Below are 18865 nucleotides of genomic sequence, written 5' to 3'. Positions count from 1 at the left end.
GCTGCTATGCAACATTTAATTTAAAAAAAAAAAAAAAAAACTTCACAATGTTTAGCCTTTGTTTATGGCCAACACCATTTTGACATGCTGAACATAGTTTCTGCATCTATACTCAGTTGTACATGATTGTAGTTCCTGCAATGGATCATGGATGCAAATAGCTGGGAGGAGAAATCTGATAGCTGCACGAGGAACGGCACTGATTTTCATGGCAATGGCGTGAATAAATGAAGTGGAGAAAGTTGTGCAAGTGCCAACACAGGAGTAGATCACGAGAGCTAGCTTGTTAGCTAGCTAGCTGGCTAGAAAGGAGGCGGATGGTCCCAGCTAGCGTGTATTTATACTTTTACAGGATCGCAAAACCAATTTGGGGTCTACTTTTGGTCACGGGATGGTGACGGATCCTGGTTAAACGTCAGCTGTTTTAAACTAAAAAGAAAAACTTTTCCAGAGGGAGAAACCAGTAGCTAAAATGTACCAGCCAAAATGCGTCACCGTATTCTTTTTCTGGTTCAATAGCGTTTCAAATAGGTTTCCAATGGTAAATTGAGTGCATTTGTATAGCTCTATCTAGATCATATGGTGGCAAAAGTGCTACTTTTTACAAACACTTATTTAAAAATTATATTTGTGGCCTAAAGGTATAAAAAGGTTTGGTTTCATGAATTTTGAGCCATCATAAATCCTTTGGAATCTGGCTTGAAGTGACATCATCCTTTGATAGCTATTGCAAAGCGAGCTAAGAAATCAATCTTCCTACAACTACTAACTTAACCCACTCACGACAAAAGGTTTTGATACATTGCCAACATGGTGTTTGAAAGTTTACCAGTTTCATTTCATGCTCATTAGCTACCGACCTTATCTCCATAACCAAAAACTGTCTCTCTTAGCTGCATGAGCACTTCTTACTTGCATACATCACAAGTATGTTTGCTATGGGACAACTTGCTCTCTCTTGTAACATGCAACGATATTCATCTTGTTCTGGTTTGAGTCTGACGATTTGAATTTGCTGGTCGCTTCTCCACCACCACCATTGTGCACAATTGTTTTTTCTCCGTTTCCTTCTTTCATACACTTGTTGGAATGGGATTATTGTATAATTGACTAGGTCCATTGCACAATGAATATATACAAACGGAGATGCAAAACCAGCTGAACCAGAAAATATTTCTTTCTCACTCTCTCTATTTCAGTCTGTCTCTCTCTCTCTCTCACTCTATTTCATAAAGTTTATGTATTTGTAATTATTTTAGTCATAGAAATTGAGATCATTACCACTATCACTTCAATATTAAAGCTTGTACTAGTAGGTAGTTGCCAAGTAAGAAAAAAGGTACATCAATAATTGAATCATGAGGTGGCAAGAGATTTCCACTTTTAACAGTGATAATACCAATTGTGTTACTTGAGGATATTGATGCTGGTTGTTTGCTTGACAGGAAGTAATGAAGGTGTTTAAAGAAAAACAGGAAGTCATATTGGATTTCCTTTCTGTACTTGATGTCCTAAGCTCTGGTTGACCAGTGGATGTCTTTTGTGTCTTTCTCCGTTTGTTTTTATGAATAGATGTCATGCTGCAAATCTGATATTTAGATGTTTCAGGAGGGATTGTCTGATATACCATCCATCAATTTCTACCCATTTATTAAGTATGAGTTTGAAATAAAAGATTGAATTGTAATTAGGGTTGCTGTTGGCCACAAGTTTACTCTCAGCTGACTTTGGACGAGAGGCGTTGTACACTCATAGGTGGTCACTGGATTATTGCAGAACATGTTTCTAAAAACAATTAGTTATACTACGTAATTCACATCGATCGCCAAATTAATGTCTTGAATTAACTGAACATGTCTGTGTTTTATTTTTTATTTTTTTTATATATGGATTGAGTACCTACAGAGCGCAGGAAGAAAACTCCACGCAGAAGGGTTGGAGATAAGTTTCCAACTCATAAACCTTCTGGTATGAGGGACAGTATGCTTTCCTCTATTCTACCGTGGTGCCAGTGTCGTGGTGCCAGTGTCGCACACATTGGGTGTGATTTTTTTTTTTTTTTTTTTTTTTTTTTGGTGGGGTTGTAATTGTGTTCATGTGTGCACGGCCCAGTTTGTTTTGGGTGTGTCCCTGTTTATTGTTGGCCCACAAGTCATTGTCTCAGAGAGCTCAAGTTTCAGGCATTTATTTCTGCTGAGCAGGAATGTCCTCTTCACTATTCTGGTACTGACTGCGTGACACTGCTGCTGTTTTGAGCTTCACAGGAGTACACATAATAGTGGTACAACAGTATAGAAAACTCATTTCACATTGTTTGTTGACGTCAACTCACTTATTCCTGTTAGCATCACTGGAGGCTTCATATGCTAAAACATGCGCTGTCTATCAGTGTCCATTGAAATTTTTTTGATTTTTTTTTTTTTTTTTTTTTTTTTTTTTTTTTTTTTTAATTTGCCTGTGGGACTCAGAAAAATATTTGTGGTATAAAGAAATCCATTTCTAGAAATGCTGTAGTGGAAAGAAGGCACAAGAGTTAAAAAAATATAAATAATGCTGAGATACAAGTAATTCACGTTGGTTGTGCTGACAAGAGAGGAAAAAAATAGTTTACAATGAATATGTGCTGGGGATTTCTCTGTTCTGGCGGAGAGCTGAAGAATAAACTGTTCAGTCTATTGCAGTGTAACCTTAAAGACCTTTTAAAGTAAATTCGGAAATTTATTTCCAACTACATTAAACATGTTTGAAGATAATTGCCTGAAAACATGAAAAGACCAAGAAGTGTGCACAGGTAGTACGGTACTCTGTACTCACTAGCATTGAACTGTTTTTCATAATTTCCGTTTTTTTTTTTATTCAGGGTGCGTGATTAAAACTGCGCCTCTGTACATTTGTTCCATCAGTGGCTATCTGGTCCAATTGTAAGTTACTTACAATTATACTAATACAGTGGTAGCTAGCTCGCTATGCCTACAACAATCTTATTTAAATTACCAAGTGTTATGGATCTTGTTTTTTAGGCTCCCATGAGATCATTTGTTGGTTCGTTTACTGTACTGCTTATCCCCACTAGGGATAAGGGGGTGCTGGAACTTATCCCAGCTAACTCGAGGCGAGTGACAGGATATACCCGAACTGGTCACTAGCCAATCACAGCACCATAATATCTTGAAATGCAAAGCATTGTGGAATTTATAGATAACAGCGTCTATGTACTCAGATGTCTCTGATTGAATATTAATAATGGATACCCGTGTTTAATAAATGGTTAACTTTCTCTGACGTTTTTCTGTAATGTGGACACACATTGACACAACAACAAGAACAGTGATGACTGATTTGGATGAGCCTGCCGCTGGTCCATGGCATTTAGAAGTCTTTTTGGCCACAAGTTAGCAGGTGGCTAGTGCCTCTCATCATGGCATGAAAACCCTCCGCAATGACTCTGTGGGACGGATGGATTTTCACAGCTCAGATGCAGAGGTTTTTGTAAGCATGTGTGAGAAGTATAAACGCATATGGCTGACAGTTGAAACTTTAGCAGGCCGTCTTTTCAACACTTTCGATGTCAAGAGGTGAGAGAACATCTCGATTTTTCACCTTTTAGGAAGCATGATTTCGTATATAGGTGCTTGGTGGATTCACCCCTCTCTCCCTCATTCAAATTTGTCAGGTTTATTTTCTCTGTGGTGTCAAATTCACAAGACATTTTTAGTTTCAGTTTACAGGCACTTTAAACGATTTAGCTATTACTTCCCAAACAATGCCTATAAAAGGCAAACGACTCATGTTTCCACTCATATCTTGTCCTCTCCAAAAATGTTTATCTTCTTCATAAACATAGCAGGATAGGGGAAAATGATATCCTATTTAGATCATATGCTGTAGTAAAAACTTGTCTAAAGACATGTACAACATTTTTTTAAAAAGGTGTACGTTAAGTCTTCGGGGTGCCATGTGAGACACTAGCCTATTGTGTGAAAATTCAGTTGATGTGGGCTCAGTTTTTGGACACTTTAGCCCAAGATTTGATTCAATTACGATTCACTGGGCTACGATTTGATTCATTGATGGATTGTCATTGCAATTTGATCTTGAATTGATGCAGGTTTTTCTATCATTCTGTTTGTCTCACTGTGTCTACCAACTACAATTTGTAATAACCAAATTAGTCACGGTGTCCCAATCCAATCTTTGACATTTAAAATCGGTCCGATGTTAGGGTGGGGAGGGGTAAAAGCAAGGATCTGAGGAGATTGGACTGGAACTAAAAGATCAGATTTGATCATTCCTCATTAAAGGTCCACTGACAGTCATATATACATTTTAATATAGATATTGTTGTGACAAGTACATATAATATTATTCACTTCAATGTCTATATGGGGGGTGGGGGGGGGGGGGAATGAGCGCAGAGCATATTGCCTGCAATGTCATTTCCAGATGTCACACTGGGAACAGCGTCTCCATTGAGAAGACGCTGTTCCACCTGCTATGGGAGATGAACAAGAGAGATTTTCGGATTTTTCTGATGCCCCTTCTGAGATGAAATATTCAAAATGACAGGACTAGAATTGTTCGATTTCCTAACTCTTTTACAAGTCTTGTGTACAGTATGTAGTGTACTCAGGAGAGCCCATGCCGGGCGAAGTAACTACTTCAGGGGTTCCCAGACACCGGTGGGGGGAGCCTCCTTTCTCCTCCCCGCCCGCGGCCGAACCACCTCCCAGTCTGATCCACCTCCGCATTTGGGCTTAACACCGGCGGAGGGCGTGCAACAACAACGCTGGGCCGCGCACATCGACACATTTAGCACCCCTGACTTACGTACTTTATGAAGTTATTATGACGGGGATCTTTTGTTTCGTTCTGAGAAATGGAGTACGTTGTCGGACGCAGATGGAGCTTTTTATTATTGCTGCTTTCTGGGAAGTTTTTCGAGTTAGGTGACTATACGCCTAGTTAGCTCATGTTACACTCTACTAAACTGTCTTTGTAGACTGGTGCCTCGGTTCTCAACCACAATTCCTTCCAGAAGACCGGTTGAAAAGTGAAACGTTTGAAATCCAAAGCGCATTTTCCCTTTACAATTAATGGAAAATTAAATAATGCATTCCAAACCTAAAAAAGTTTTTCTAAAGCGTTTTTTTTTTAACCTTTTTCTGATAATAAACGGCATAGTAGAAATACATGTATAGTTTAAATACTTTATATGATTAAATCATTTGAGAAATATATTTTTTTTGCTTAAAATGTATGATTTTGTAGTAGAGTATGCTAGGCTGGGAGTGCATTGCCGTATCTGTAGTGACTCGGCTCCCAGCCTTGTAAAGCTTTTTGACTAACAAAATACAGAAACAAGCAATAATGAGGGAGAAAAAAATATATTTTTTTATTTGCACAGAAAGTAACATGTACAAAATTTTTTTACTTACGACTAGAGGTAGGATTAGTGGAACAAAAGAAATAAGCAATGCAAAACAATCAACAGTTTCAAATGTCTAAGGTGGGGGGGTGACTCACCCTTTTAAAAAAAAAAAAAATAATGTAGACTTTCTGTCGTCATTTGAGCACCTTTCTGAAGTGTCTCATAACAACGTCATTGAAATTTTGCAATGCTCTGGAACATTCTGCTTTGTTAGGGTGATGGAGTTTGACAAAATTATGGATGTCATTCAATTTGGCGCAAATAGCTTTTTTATTGGCACTTGAGACATCCTTCCTGCCTTCAGGCTCATCAGACGAAATCTCCTCCTCCAATGTCTTCTTCTGCTCCTCCTGAAGGTACAGGATTTCCTCAGTAGTGAGCTCGACATGATGCTCCTCCAGCAGGTCCTCAACATCATCGGTATCCATCTCCAAACCAAGATTTCGGCCCATTGTTACGATTTCATGGATGAGTTGACAATCGTGTGGAGACACCATGTCGCCACCAGCAGCTGTTGAAGGCTCTGCAGCAGCTGCAAGACTTTCAAAGTCGCGATCAGTAACACGTTTGGGCCACAATTTCTTCCATGCAGAGTTCATGGTCCTATGTGTCACCTGGCTCCAAGCTTTGTCGACAATGGTGATGCAGTAGTAAATGTTGAAAGGATTTTTCCAAAAATCACGAAGGGTTAACTGAGTGTCACTCGTCACCTTGAAGCATCTTTGGAACAAAAATTTTGTATACAATTTCTTAAAATTGGCGATGACTTGTTGGTCCAAGGGCCAACACCTCATGCACCCATTCGGTACAAAATTGCCGGGTCAGCCAAGCGTTGGAGTTGGACCTCCACATAACAGGCAATGTACGCTTCATAATATTGTTCTGCTTTAACGCACAGGGATTCTCAGAATGGTACACTAGCAGCGACTTGATCTTGCACTCACCTCTAGCATTACCACATAAAAGAAGCGTGGCCTCTGCTTGGTCAACACTGTTGCTCCTTTAGCAACATCACTTGCTTTGAGGGCATCCTTGTGTTTCAGAATGATGCTGATCTTCGATTTCGCCATGCCATACTTCTTCAATACCTCAGAAACTCGTACACCAGATTCGTATTAAGCTGTCAAATTCTTCTTGAAGTCGACAGTTTTACGCACCACTTTCCTTTTTTCAGCTCCAGCAGATCCATTTGCCTTCTTTGGAGCCATGATTTGGTGGTTAATATTGCTCAATAAGAAGAAAAAATTGTCACTACCGGGACACGTCCACGTGCAGAGGAGTTTGTGGGTCAACTGGTTGCGTCGTGCATGTTACGTCTTTTCCGTTTTTTCCGGGAGTGCTTTCAAATTCACAATAACAAATCGTCCTGGGTCAGCTGGTCAGGGCATACGAAAATAGAGACGTTGGAAAACCGAGGTACCACTGTACTTCTATTTTGTTGTTGTTTTGTGTTGTATTGTGTGTTATTAAATTGCCTTAAACACAACTATTTTTTTTTAATTGCTCTATACACATCTACCTGTCATTTAGAATCCTCAAAGCTCTCATCCTTTGCAACTGGGCAATCCATTTTTCAGGACGAACCGAGTGTTTTGGAAAAGTGTGAACAATGAATCCATCCTCCCGAGGGTTCCAGCAAGATCCACCAATACAATTAGCCAGCATTTTGGCTAACACGCAGAAAAAAACAGCTACATTCCTGTCGGTAAAACAGGTATACGCACATGAACTCACCCAGTGTGGGCGTCTGCAAAAAACGTCCCTTCCTTGTTCTTCTCTAACACAAATGCTTTGAGAGGATTTTCATGGGGGGAGATGTCAAAATCCATATACGACAACATCCTGATGTGTGGTGGGGAAAAAAAACAAAACTGAGGCTCCATACTAAAAATTATGTTTTTCATGTCAGTGGACCCTTAAGCAGTCCATTCGAAGCTCAGGTCCAGCACTTCCATCCAGCAGTGCCCGACTGGCATGCAGATCATATGTGATCCCAACAGTTTGCTAAGGTGCTCCTATAGAAGCAAAAACTGAATGTTGCTTATTTGTAGTCGTTTATTAACTCCAGTTGATTTTCACTGTCAAACTCTACAGACAAAAGAATTACACTTTGATGTTCAAATACATCACACATTAACTTTTTTCTTTTTTTATACAAAAATCGCGATCTAAAAGCTAGCACAATGAATGGGAAAACATTGAACTTGTTGCATATATATCTTAGTATAATGAGTTTTGGTAGGAAAACACAGTACTGTATAAACATTTAAAGAGGCGATATAACATTACTCTCTGGCATATAATCTTCAAACTCTAATAAATGAGTTATGATAATATTCAATTGTGAGTTCTACTTAGTTATGCAATTGTGTATCTAATTGGTTGTAGGACACTGGCCCTCAAAAGTCAAGATGTGCACAGCAGTTACTTTATCTCGCCATGGCTTTGATTAAAAATGGGTCTGTTTTATTCAGTGCAAGTTCTGCTGATAACTACACTCTGAGTAATATCACTTGATTAAGCCTTTTCTAACATTCCTTTCATTCACTTATCGGTCCGCTTGTCCTCACGAGGGTCTCAGGCGTGCTGGAGGCTATCTCAGCTTTGTTCGGGTGAGAGGCAGGGTACACCCTGAACAGCCAGTCACAGGACACATAGAAACAACCATTCACAATCATATTCACACCTACGGGGAGTTTTGTGTTTTGAATTAACATAGCATGCATGTTTTTTGGGATGTTGGAGGAAACCGGAGTACCCTGACAAAACCCACAAAGGCATAAGGAGAACATACAAATGCCACACAGGTGAGGCTGGATTTAAACCTGGATCATCAGAACTGAGAGGCAAACTACAAAGTAATTAAATTATGTAAGATTGTTGCTGAAGTCTAACTCGAGGCTGCAATATCAGTAGTATCAGATCACAAGTGAGGAAGTTGTCTTTGACATCCTTTCTGTTTACAATGAATAAATGAGAAATACTTTACATTTACTGTATGTATATTTAAAAAATACGGTTAGGGGTTAATTAATATTATTGTGGTTAATATTTGCATGAGGCACATACGATATATAAAATATCACATAGTTAACAAATCACTGAAATAATGGGTGTGATGTACAGTATGAGATGATTACCACTTTCAGAACCACAGCCAGATCAAACGAGATAAAGTAAATGTCAGCATATTTTCTAGTTATCTGGTATGGGTTTCGCCTCGCATGATGCGGTTTACAGACATAAATGTATCAATCGTGCTTCTGGGAAGAGGTGCCAGAAGGAATTCTGTGCACCTTTTCAAAATCATTATCTTGAGTGAAACTTAGACAAAGGTCCGCCTGTTCATGAAGTACTCGGGCATGTTAGCCAGAGTTCCTCGTCGCTATGACTACTTTCCATAGATTGGGAAAAGAAGGGAAAGAATAAAAAAATTTTACCGGATTTGTATTATACGGAGTAGCCTTAAAAAAACATATTTCTTGCTCTAAGAAAAAATAAATAAATAACGACATTCATACAACTATGCTCTTAACCGATATAACTAACCAGTCTTGATATTAGCCAATGCATTTATGAAGTATAGAATGAATGCAGTATTTGAGGTATATAATGTTGGGCTCCTTGCTATTGGGAAGAAATGACATTGATGAAAGGACTTTTTTTTTGTCACACTGCAATATATATTATGATGTGAAAAAATATAGGATAATGTACTTGAAACATTTTAAAAACCAGCCCCTGTACTAATATACTTTTATACTTATACTTTATACTTTTCTGGCCAAGTAGGTTTTTTTTCATAATATTTTGGGCAAAATGAATTGGGAAGATTTTAGACCTACCTTGACTGTGATCCCCGATCCATGATGCAAGCAATCTTTCCATCTCGGCATCTATAAATGTGTGTGTGTGTGTGGTGTGTGTGTGTGTGTGTGTGTGTGTGTGTATATATATATATATTTTTTTTTTTTACAGTTGACACCACTTTAGTTTTTTTGTCCCTGTTATTTATCTCAGCAGCAGCTCTGGGTTCAAAAATGTTTTGGTCTGTGATGAAGCAACACATGCATATTTGTACAAGTAGTTAGAAGGTTTGTGCTGATATTAATGGTGATGACAATCTAGCACGTATAAAGGTTTCTTTTTTTTTCCTAGCATGCATTTTGTGGGTACAATATAGTGAGGATTAAGTTGAGCTTACTGTAACTTTTTTACACATTACTACAGCTGTACAATGAACTACAAGTTATAGAAGTTGTTTGAAGAACCGGACAATGGTTAATGGCTGGCCACAGCATGATGGTGGGAGTGAGTTAAAGTCAAAGTAGAATTCAATTTTCAGTTTAAAGTTCAATGTTTCATAGTGCAAATCACTTTCTTGTAATGGGAGGCGTTCACTATTTTCATGTATTTGTATACTTTCTGGACCAGCACATTTCAGAGTGCCTAAAACATAGAGGTAATATTTGTTCTGTTATGGGGCTGGCGGGTAGGAATTAGTGCTTTCTTGACAACACAAACCAACTCTCCTGTTACAGTACACTGCAATTAGGGAGGTATTTGCTAATAATTCATACTTTTTAGCAAATTATATGGGTGGAGACCTTAACTACTTATGGTTAAATCATGGATAGAAACCAAAATGACTTGAAACAACTAGCCTTGTACAAGCAGTATGTAAATTGGGTGAATGAAATGGCAGTGGGCACACTTCCAGGAAAGGGAAGTGATGACGCAGTGGAACAAGCTGAGCAACGAAGCAAACAGGATGCAACTTACTGTGGCTTTCTCGCTAAATTTTAGAAATAATATGGAATCACTATGAATTTCTATAAAGCCAAACATATGCATACCATATTTACATTTGAGATTCTGTAACTTTCTCAGGAGATGACAGAACTTTGAAGTTGCCCAGGGGACCCGGATGGCGCTGAACTGGGGATTTTATATGCCAAGGTGAGCATGTATACGTGTTCAAAAAATACAGATTCCCTCAAAATGTTAATCACGAATCCTTTACTGTGGTAGACCAAATGCAATTTGCCTCTGAGCAAATAACACAAATTGAGATGATTCATATCAGTGGGTAGACTGGCACAGTTCATTTGATATACTGCTGCTTGCTACCTAGATGCTTTTTTTTTTTTAAGAAAATATTTCCTGGGTAAAACATGTTTAGACTTGTTTCCCCGCAACTATAATGAAAAAAAAAAAAATACTACCTGCGGAATAATTGCCTCTTCTCAGAAAGGCTACTAGCACACTGCACTTTTGCTGTCTCAGAATGTGACGGTGGCTTTATGTTGTGCTCTTTCTCCACTACTGTAGAAGTTACCCTCAGGACATAAACCAGGAAGGAAGACAGAGAGAAAGAAGGGACTTCAGCCCCAAGGCAGGGTGTCATAGAAAAAGGCAAGAGAATACAGTATAGTGTTGTTAGCTGATGAAAGGTACAAGCAGACTTTTACTATGGAGTGCGACCCCGGACACATTTCTAGCAGGAGCATTGAGATTACTTGTGTGAATTAATGGTGGTAGTGGCAGTGGTGGGTAACTTAGCTGCATGTCCTAGCCTGAAACTGTGGAGCTGGAGTTGCATAATTGCTCTCATCCGTTGTACACTTTTCAACTCTAGAATGAGCTCACTCCTTTGTGCTGAAAGACTGCTTGTTCCTGTGCATTTACACCCATGCAGACATCGTGTCTAGGATACTCCGGTTGTAGAGCAGAGCACTGTAACTTTGAATTTGTCGGTGGGAATAGGGAAGAGGAGTGACCTTGCGAACCGGGTAACAAGGTTTTCTCCAGTGTGAATTGAGAAGAGGTCATATTTGAGGCAATGGTATAGAAATTAACTGCAGAGTCATCAGATCATTAGATGCATCTCATCAAACTCAAGTATAAATTTGTATGGAAAAAAATATTGTGGTCCCTACGCGCTTCCGATGTTGCACCCACAGATTCACCTATTTGCAAATTGCTCCACCCCACCCCTTTTCATTTTTATTCAATTTTTTTTTTAATTTCTTCCCAACCCCCTGTGGTCATTCTTTTTTATTTTCTTATTTTTGGGGGGTGGGCACCAACTCCCAATTAAAATCGGTCCACTGTATCCTCCTTTAGGTAGTTATAAGTTAAGTTTTTTTCCCCTGCAACTGTTTATATAGTGCAAGTGTGGGTGTGTGCATGAGTGTTTCTTGAAATGACCTATTTGAAAAAGGCCCAGACATATAAGGGTTTGCTTTGGTGCAATATCAAATGTAACTAGATTGAACCGAATGCTATATTCAGGCAGTGAGAGAAGGGAGGGGTTGTGTGAGGATGGTATGCAGAGAAAGAGCAGTTAAAGCCTTCTGGAGGGGAAAAAAATGGATGCAGCCTAGTGGAGAAAACTAAGAAAATAGAATGTATATAAGGGATATATTTTTGTTAGTCCCAGAAATAAAGCTTGCTAAGGACCAATCTAGACAACATAAGATTGAGAAAAGTGTGCTTGTTTCATTTTATTTATTTATTTTTTGCTCATGTTCCTCCACAGTTTGACAAAGGCAGGCTGCCTAATACATGCCTTGCTGCTCCTAGTGTACATCTCTTACACACTGTACTGCAGCATGCCTGAGCGTGTACTTGAAAGGGTTTGTATAGCTGCGTCTGTATGTGTGTTGCTGCAGCCGGCTGAGCGGAGTGGTACAATTCTAGCGGGCAAGCTGGCTGAACGCAGTATGACCCATCTCCCCCGAGGCTTCAAATCACCACATCATCATCAGTCGCTCCTCACAGTGGAACAGATGAGATTTCATTCCCATCAAGAACCAAGGCTGCTTTACTAACTGGATAGTCTTCCCTCATAAATCAGGAGGAAACTGCTCTTCCCATGGAAGGCATTTCATTTATAAGCTCAGTTGCTTAGGGATTTTTTTTTTTTACCCCAATTTGACACCAGGCTTTCAAGGTTTGCCTGAGTTTTTACATATTTTGCTGACATCAGAGGACACTTATCCATTGATCAGATTGTATAAGTGCAGATAAAACACACTTGCAGCTCATTCTGTTGTTTGATTCATTGAACTCTTGTTTGTGAGTGGATATTTGTAAGATGTAACCATAAATTTCCAGGTGCTGATATGCTCTGACGATGAGTGGCATAGGAGACAACTCACTGGAGCCACTGTGCTCAGACCGCAAACGTAAACTCTCGACCTGCGACACACCAGGGATAGGGTGAGTGATATAATGTTGAAGAGTAATGTATGAACAATACACTGTTGGCTACTGCTTTTTGTAATATATATGTTTGTGCTGCCTAGCAAATATCTGAACAGTTTGCTGTGCTTGGTGATGGGGTGGTGAGGTTGTCTTGGCAACATGTCTAATCCCCTTGGCGCCCTGGCAGGTGTGACAAGCGTCGACGGGAACAGGAGACCAAGTACATCGAGGAGCTGGCTGAACTCATCTCTGCTAACCTCTCTAACATTGATAGCTTCAATGTGAAGCCTGACAAATGTGCAATCCTCAAGGAGACTGTGCGACAGATCAGACAAATCAAAGAGCAAGGTACAAGCTCAGTGCGTTCTGTACATACTGTACATACAGTATGATGGACACCTTGAGAACACTATACAATTAGTATCGTCCTTATTTGTATTTGGGGATTTGAAAGGGAATATGGTTTGGCAAGCCTGAATACCCTTCTGCAGAGCAGGTGATGCTGGTGATGAAATGGTGCTTTTGGTTCATGGCCAGACCTCAGATCGACAGCCAGTTGGGCTGTGTCATCGAGGGTAAATGAACACTAGGAATTGAGACCAACGCTTGGTAGTCATGGCTCAAGGCAGTCAGAGATACTGTTGATCTGTTGGTGGCAAACCCTGCTTCCCAATGGAGAATAATGATACTCTTAAACCTCTATTTGTCATTTTCAGGATAATTTAGCCAATTTGACTTAATATAAGGACATTCTATTTTACCTGTATTCATTCACCTAAGATTTCTGCTGAGTATGAGAGAGGTCAAGGTTGGTTCCTTAACTAGACTCAGCATCATCACATGACTACGTTTAAACATATTCTTCCACCTTAGTACAGTCAACATCTTTCAATAGGTGACATTCAGCTTTACAGTCTCACACAGTGGGTTAAGTGCAAAACGATATTTGTTCCAAGGTTACTCTAGTCTTGCTTAGCACTTAGCTCCAGAGATAGTCCTGCTATATTGAGGGCTGTCTAACAAAGTCTCAGACAAATGCTAAATTTAAAAATAGAAATGCATGTCAAGCTTCGCTACGGGGCGTGTGCTGCCACCTGGTGGTACAAAAACGACATTACATTATATTGAAGTTAAAAAAAAGTTTTAGCTTTAAGATTATAAACAGTATGTCAACTTTAAAACTCTTTAAATCTAAAATAAACACTTATACACTCGTTTTTGTTTTTTTGTGTGCTTTTATGAAACTCACCGAATGATGTCACATTTTGTTCATAGTTGCTGTACAATGTTCCCTAGGTAAAAACTCTTGCAGTGCTGATGATGTCCAGAAGGCGGACGTCTCCTCGACTGGCCAAGGCGTCATTGACAAAGACCACCTGGGCCCTCTACTTCTACAGGTCAGTTTCTCCCCTCAAGTGAGCCAACAATCTGATAAAATGCATCCTTCTGTTCCCTTTGCTGTCCCTGCTTTCACTCGACAAATTAACTCAGTTTGTCCATTCCTAAAGTTTTCTTCACTTTTTGTTCTTTCCAGGCTCTAGATGGATTTCTTTTTGTAGTGAACCGAGAGGGTAGCATTGTATTTGTGTCTGACAATGTGACACAATACCTTCAGTACAAACAGGAGGAGCTTATCAACACCAGCGTGTACAACATCATCCATGATGATGACAGGGAGGCATTCCACAAAAATGTACCCAAATCCACTGGTGAGACATGAGTAATACGTACAAACGAGTGTGATTTCGTAAAATACGTTAACCAATCTAAGAACTCAAATATTAAATAACGTCATCGTCTCCCAGTATTAATTTTTATCCTTTCTTGTAGTTCCAAATGGGGCATCATGGACGGGAGAGGCACCCAGACAGAAGAGCCACACATTCAACTGTCGCATGTTGGTAAACTTAATCCATGGTCAGAGTCACGGGTTGTCAGAAGACAGGCCTAGTGTACAACGCTATGAGACCATGCAGTGTTTCGCTCTCACCCAGCCCCGGGCCATGATGGAGGAAGGGGAAGGTATCCATTTCAAAGGCCATTTTCTTCCCCGAAAGAACAAATGAATTGAAATACCATTTGACTTGATCAAAAATTTAAATGCAGTAATAAAATACATTTTATAGTGTGTAACATTATGTTGTCTCTCGATTCAGATCTACAGTCATGTATGATCTGCGTGGCTCGACGTATCACAGCGGTAGAAAGGGCAGAGCGGTTTAGCACACGCCATGAGTTGTCAGGTAAGGTTCCTTTTTTTTTTTTTTTTTTGATTGACGTCCCTATATGAAATGGCAAAATTAAAAAAAAAAATACAACAGCTCATAAGGGTCCTTCTTTACTTGTATCATTCCACTGTCCAAATATAAGAATTAAAATCTTTTCATGTGGTATATTTTCAGCAGAACACTACATCCCAGATGTTATTATATAGGCTACCAGTCACCAGTTTGGAGACACTTTCTCATTTTAGTGAATGAGAAACCTTGTCCAAAGTTTTGACTGGTAGTGTAACATTTACCTTTCATTTTGTTGGTTTTTAGTATTTCATGCATTCCGGTAGCTATTTCTTTATGCCACCCTCAATCTTGCAATTATAGGTAAACTCATGGAAATTGATCAGCATAGCACTCTTCATACCACAATGCGTCCCGGCTGGGAGGACCTGGTGAGGCGCTGCATACAGATGTTCCTCAATCGAAGCGAGGGCCAGCCATGGTCCTATAAGCGCCACTATCAAGATGGTTTGTAGTTCTAAGATTGTCTCCATTAAAAGCATAATTTAACCTGTCCATACCACTTTATATGCTTTACAAGTCATTTCAACCATAAAAATCAGAATGTGGTCATATTTTCCAGACCACTTTTTTGAACAGGGTCAGGATTCACTTTTGAGTCTGTCCTTTTTAAGACAGAAGGAACAAGAACAGACAATCTTCAAAATGTATACCATAGCTGTAAATGAATGGCCTTAGTTGACTGCTCCATTCTTTCTTTTGTATAGCCATTGTTTCTGGTAATTTTCTGAAATATTCTTTCCTTGCATTCCTTCTTCCATTTTGCACCAGCTTTCCATAATGGCCATGCAGAGACACCACTCTACCGGTTCTCTCTATCTGATGGCACCCCAGTCACGGCCCAGACACGCAGTGACCTCTGCAGAAATCCTAACACCAATGAACCGCTCTCATTTCTGTCTACACACTTTCTTCAGAGGTGAAAATGACATTTAAATCTGGCTAAAACGAAATGTGGTTTGGATTCAACCACACAATTGTCTCACCACCTTTTTTTAATTGAATCTTTTAGAGAGCAGAACAACTATCGTGGAAACCAAGGAGGTGGCATGAGACCTCAAAGTATGGGTGTGAACAACCCCAACCAACAGATGAACATGGTGTCAGGTGCAGCCATGAACATGGCCTATGGCATGACTGACCAGGTAAATTTGGCCCAAAGAGGATGCCCACCTTACACTGGGGGAAACCCCATGCATCAAATGAATCCCATACATCAAATGAACAGCATGGGTCAGATGAATTCCATGCATTCAATGAACTCGATGAACCAAATGGGGCAGATGAATCAGATGGGCCACCACGGAATGCATCCCCAGCACCAGCACCAACATCAACAGATGGGTCACTTCCATGCGAGTGGACCTTTAAGTGGAGGATATGGGATGGGAATGACCAGTCCCCCACAGTCCAGTCCAGGGATAAATTGTCCCCCACACAATGTCATGAGTTCACCCCGAGTTAGAGGAAGTCCCAAGATGGGTGCCAGCCCCTTCTCTCCTGGAGGTATGAAACACATGTTCATTGATCATTCACCTCTTCCTCTTTCAGATTCATAAAAAATAATAATAATAATAATCCTCACACATGTACTTGTTTTACCAAGCTCACATGCTATGTTTGCGGTCTCATTTATAGGTTTGAATTCTTCCATGAGCGCCAATCACCCAGGTAACTCAGGAGCCGGGACCACTACTTTCTCCAGCAGCTCTTTGAATGCTCTCCAAGCAATTAGTGAGGGTGTGGGCAATCCTTTACCCTCCTCTCTTACTTCCCCTACCACAAACAAGCCTGACAGCTCACCAAGCATCAATTCCACCAACCAGGTCGCAGGTGGAGCTTGCAAATCCAACCTCCTCTCCCACTGCGACTCAAAGAGCCCTGGCAGCTCACTGGGGGCAACAGGGGAGCAGCATCCTCACACCCCTACAAGCGAGTGCTCTTTGGACAAACCAGACAGTCAAGCAAGCAGAGAGGCAGGACCAAACATAGGAGAATCTAATCGACGGGTACATGACAAAAGTCACAAGAAGCTTTTGCAGCTCCTCACATCCCCAACAGATGATCTTTTGCCACCTAAACATCCATCAAATTCCGGGCCCAGTTCCACACCGGATGTAAAGGACGGAACCACCGGTGTTACCAGCCCATCGTCCTCAACTGGTGTCTCTTCCTCTACCGGCAGCGGTCCCGGTGCAGTGTCCTCAACTGGCAATGCAGGGCATTTTACAAGTCAGTCACTTCAAGAGAAGCACAAGATTCTCCACAAGCTCCTAAAAAATGGGAACACTCCGGATGAGGTGGCTCGCATTACCGCCGAAGCCACTGGCAAGTGTAGCTTAGAGTCCGGTACATCCGAGGCAGGAGTTGCAGCTGTTGGAGGGCTTAGGGGATCAGAATCCAAGCAGGATCAGCACAGTCCCAAGAAAGAGAAGTCCTATGCAATCCTTCACTACCTCCTCAATAATGATGACTCAAAAGAGGGTGTTGATCTCAAGCCAAAGCTGGAAGAGCTAGAGGGAAAAGGAGCTCCGGGGTCAGGGGTCACAAGCTCTGAGACACACTCAATGGACGGCAAGGTCAAGCTTGAGCCATCTGATGAGGTAATAGTTTTATGTGACCTCAACACTGTCTCTTAACATTAGTCAAAGCAATCAACATTCTTGTATCAATGATTCAGGTGGAGACCCTGGAGACCATCCTTGGAACAAGGAATGTCTCTGGTTTCTTCCCTGAGCCTGATTCCATATTAGGAAAAGAAGTAGGGAACAAACAGGGACTAATGCCTGACAGTTTACTAGGTAAGCCATATATATATATATATATATATATATATATATATATATGCAATTTTTTTTTATGTCACATGTTTTACTATTTGACCAATTATACATGGACTGGTAAAAAGCATGAACATTTTTCTTGTTTGTTTTAGAAGGAGATAGACGTGCCATAACTCCAGGTCAGCGAGTTGTCTATCAAAGAACGGTGTCTGTAGATGCTATGCCAATGGGTGGAGAAGTGCCTGTGGGAGTTGGCCTGGCAGGAAGAAGGAACGTCCCATGTCCTACGCTCATCAAACAAGAGAACATGGATGCTCCGATTCGACCTGGGGGTGCTCCTAATGGTTTTCCTGGAGGCACAGGAGTGTGTCCGCCAAGAGGCCATCCAACAAGTAAATTAAATAAATAAATATATTAATTAACCTTCCTGCAACAGTTGTCTATATATGAAGGACTTGGTTCCTCAATATAAACTGGTAAAATATTTCAAAATATTTCCATTTGCTGTGCGGCCAAGTTTTCTTTTTGGCTCTTGTGTTGATCAGGAGCCATGGTCAGAGGGCCTCAACGTCCAATAATGGCAGGGCCAGGGGAATGGGGAGTGCACAGATCAAACAGTCCGATGACTGGACCAGGTCTTCCAAGTGTGGGTCGCTCTGGTCCAATGGGGGGACCCATGATCAACCGCTCCAACAGTGTACCTGCAAACACGAGGTCAATCTTGCAGCAACAACTCATGGAAATGGGTATGTCTAACAAAGTACTAATAGTTGACAGTATTCGTCCATCCATCCATTTTCAGTGCCGCTTATCTGAGGTAGGGTCATGCGCGTGCTTCAACCTATCATAGCTATCACTGGATGTGAGGCGGGGTACACCCCGAACTGCTCACCAGCCAATCACATAGCGCATATTAAACATACAACCATTTGCACTCACATTCACACCTACAGGCAATTTAGTCTTAGTGCTTAGTGCTAATATTGTACCACGTACTGTCCCCGCTGTAGGTACCAATGAAGGCAATCTGAATATGAGCCCATTTGGGGGGCACGGGCCCCCACCTCGTTCTCCTTCTTGGCCAGAGTCTGCCATGGGGATTGAAAGATCACAGAGTAACACAAACAGGTAAGAAAATGTTAATCAGT

General features: G+C 40.7%; 1 protein-coding gene across 9 annotated transcripts in view; it reads left to right on the top strand.

Moving 5' to 3' along the window:
* The window catches only part of ncoa3 (nuclear receptor coactivator 3), a 41784-nt gene that overhangs the window by 15239 nt on the left and 7680 nt on the right, over positions 1-18865 (top strand). For 4 of the 9 annotated variants that reach the window (XM_061832181.1, XM_061832183.1, XM_061832174.1 and 1 more), the window contains exons 2-16: positions 10319-10387; positions 12103-12652; positions 12825-12985; positions 13934-14034; positions 14172-14346; positions 14468-14659; positions 14794-14880; positions 15238-15381; positions 15706-15853; positions 15947-16440; positions 16573-17537; positions 17615-17735; positions 17870-18109; positions 18263-18463; positions 18728-18845. In XM_061832181.1, the coding sequence (XP_061688165.1) occupies positions 12567-12652; positions 12825-12985; positions 13934-14034; positions 14172-14346; positions 14468-14659; positions 14794-14880; positions 15238-15381; positions 15706-15853; positions 15947-16440; positions 16573-17537; positions 17615-17735; positions 17870-18109; positions 18263-18463; positions 18728-18845 (3233 nt within the window). In that variant the 5' untranslated portion in view covers positions 10319-10387; positions 12103-12566. Of the gene's footprint in view, positions 1-10318; positions 10388-10759; positions 10844-12102; positions 12653-12824; positions 12986-13933; positions 14035-14171; positions 14347-14467; positions 14660-14793; positions 14881-15237; positions 15382-15705; positions 15854-15946; positions 16441-16572; positions 17538-17614; positions 17736-17869; positions 18110-18262; positions 18464-18727; positions 18846-18865 lie in introns of all 9 variants that reach the window. The other 5 variants (XM_061832177.1, XM_061832175.1, XM_061832178.1 and 2 more) reach the window with 5 other exon arrangements.

The sequence above is a fragment of the Syngnathoides biaculeatus genome, chromosome 10 (assembly GCF_019802595.1).
Source record: "Syngnathoides biaculeatus isolate LvHL_M chromosome 10, ASM1980259v1, whole genome shotgun sequence".
NCBI classification, from domain to species: Eukaryota; Metazoa; Chordata; class Actinopteri; order Syngnathiformes; family Syngnathidae; genus Syngnathoides; species Syngnathoides biaculeatus.
Note: the sequence above shows the minus strand (reverse complement) of the source record. Positions and strands in the feature narration are given on the sequence as shown.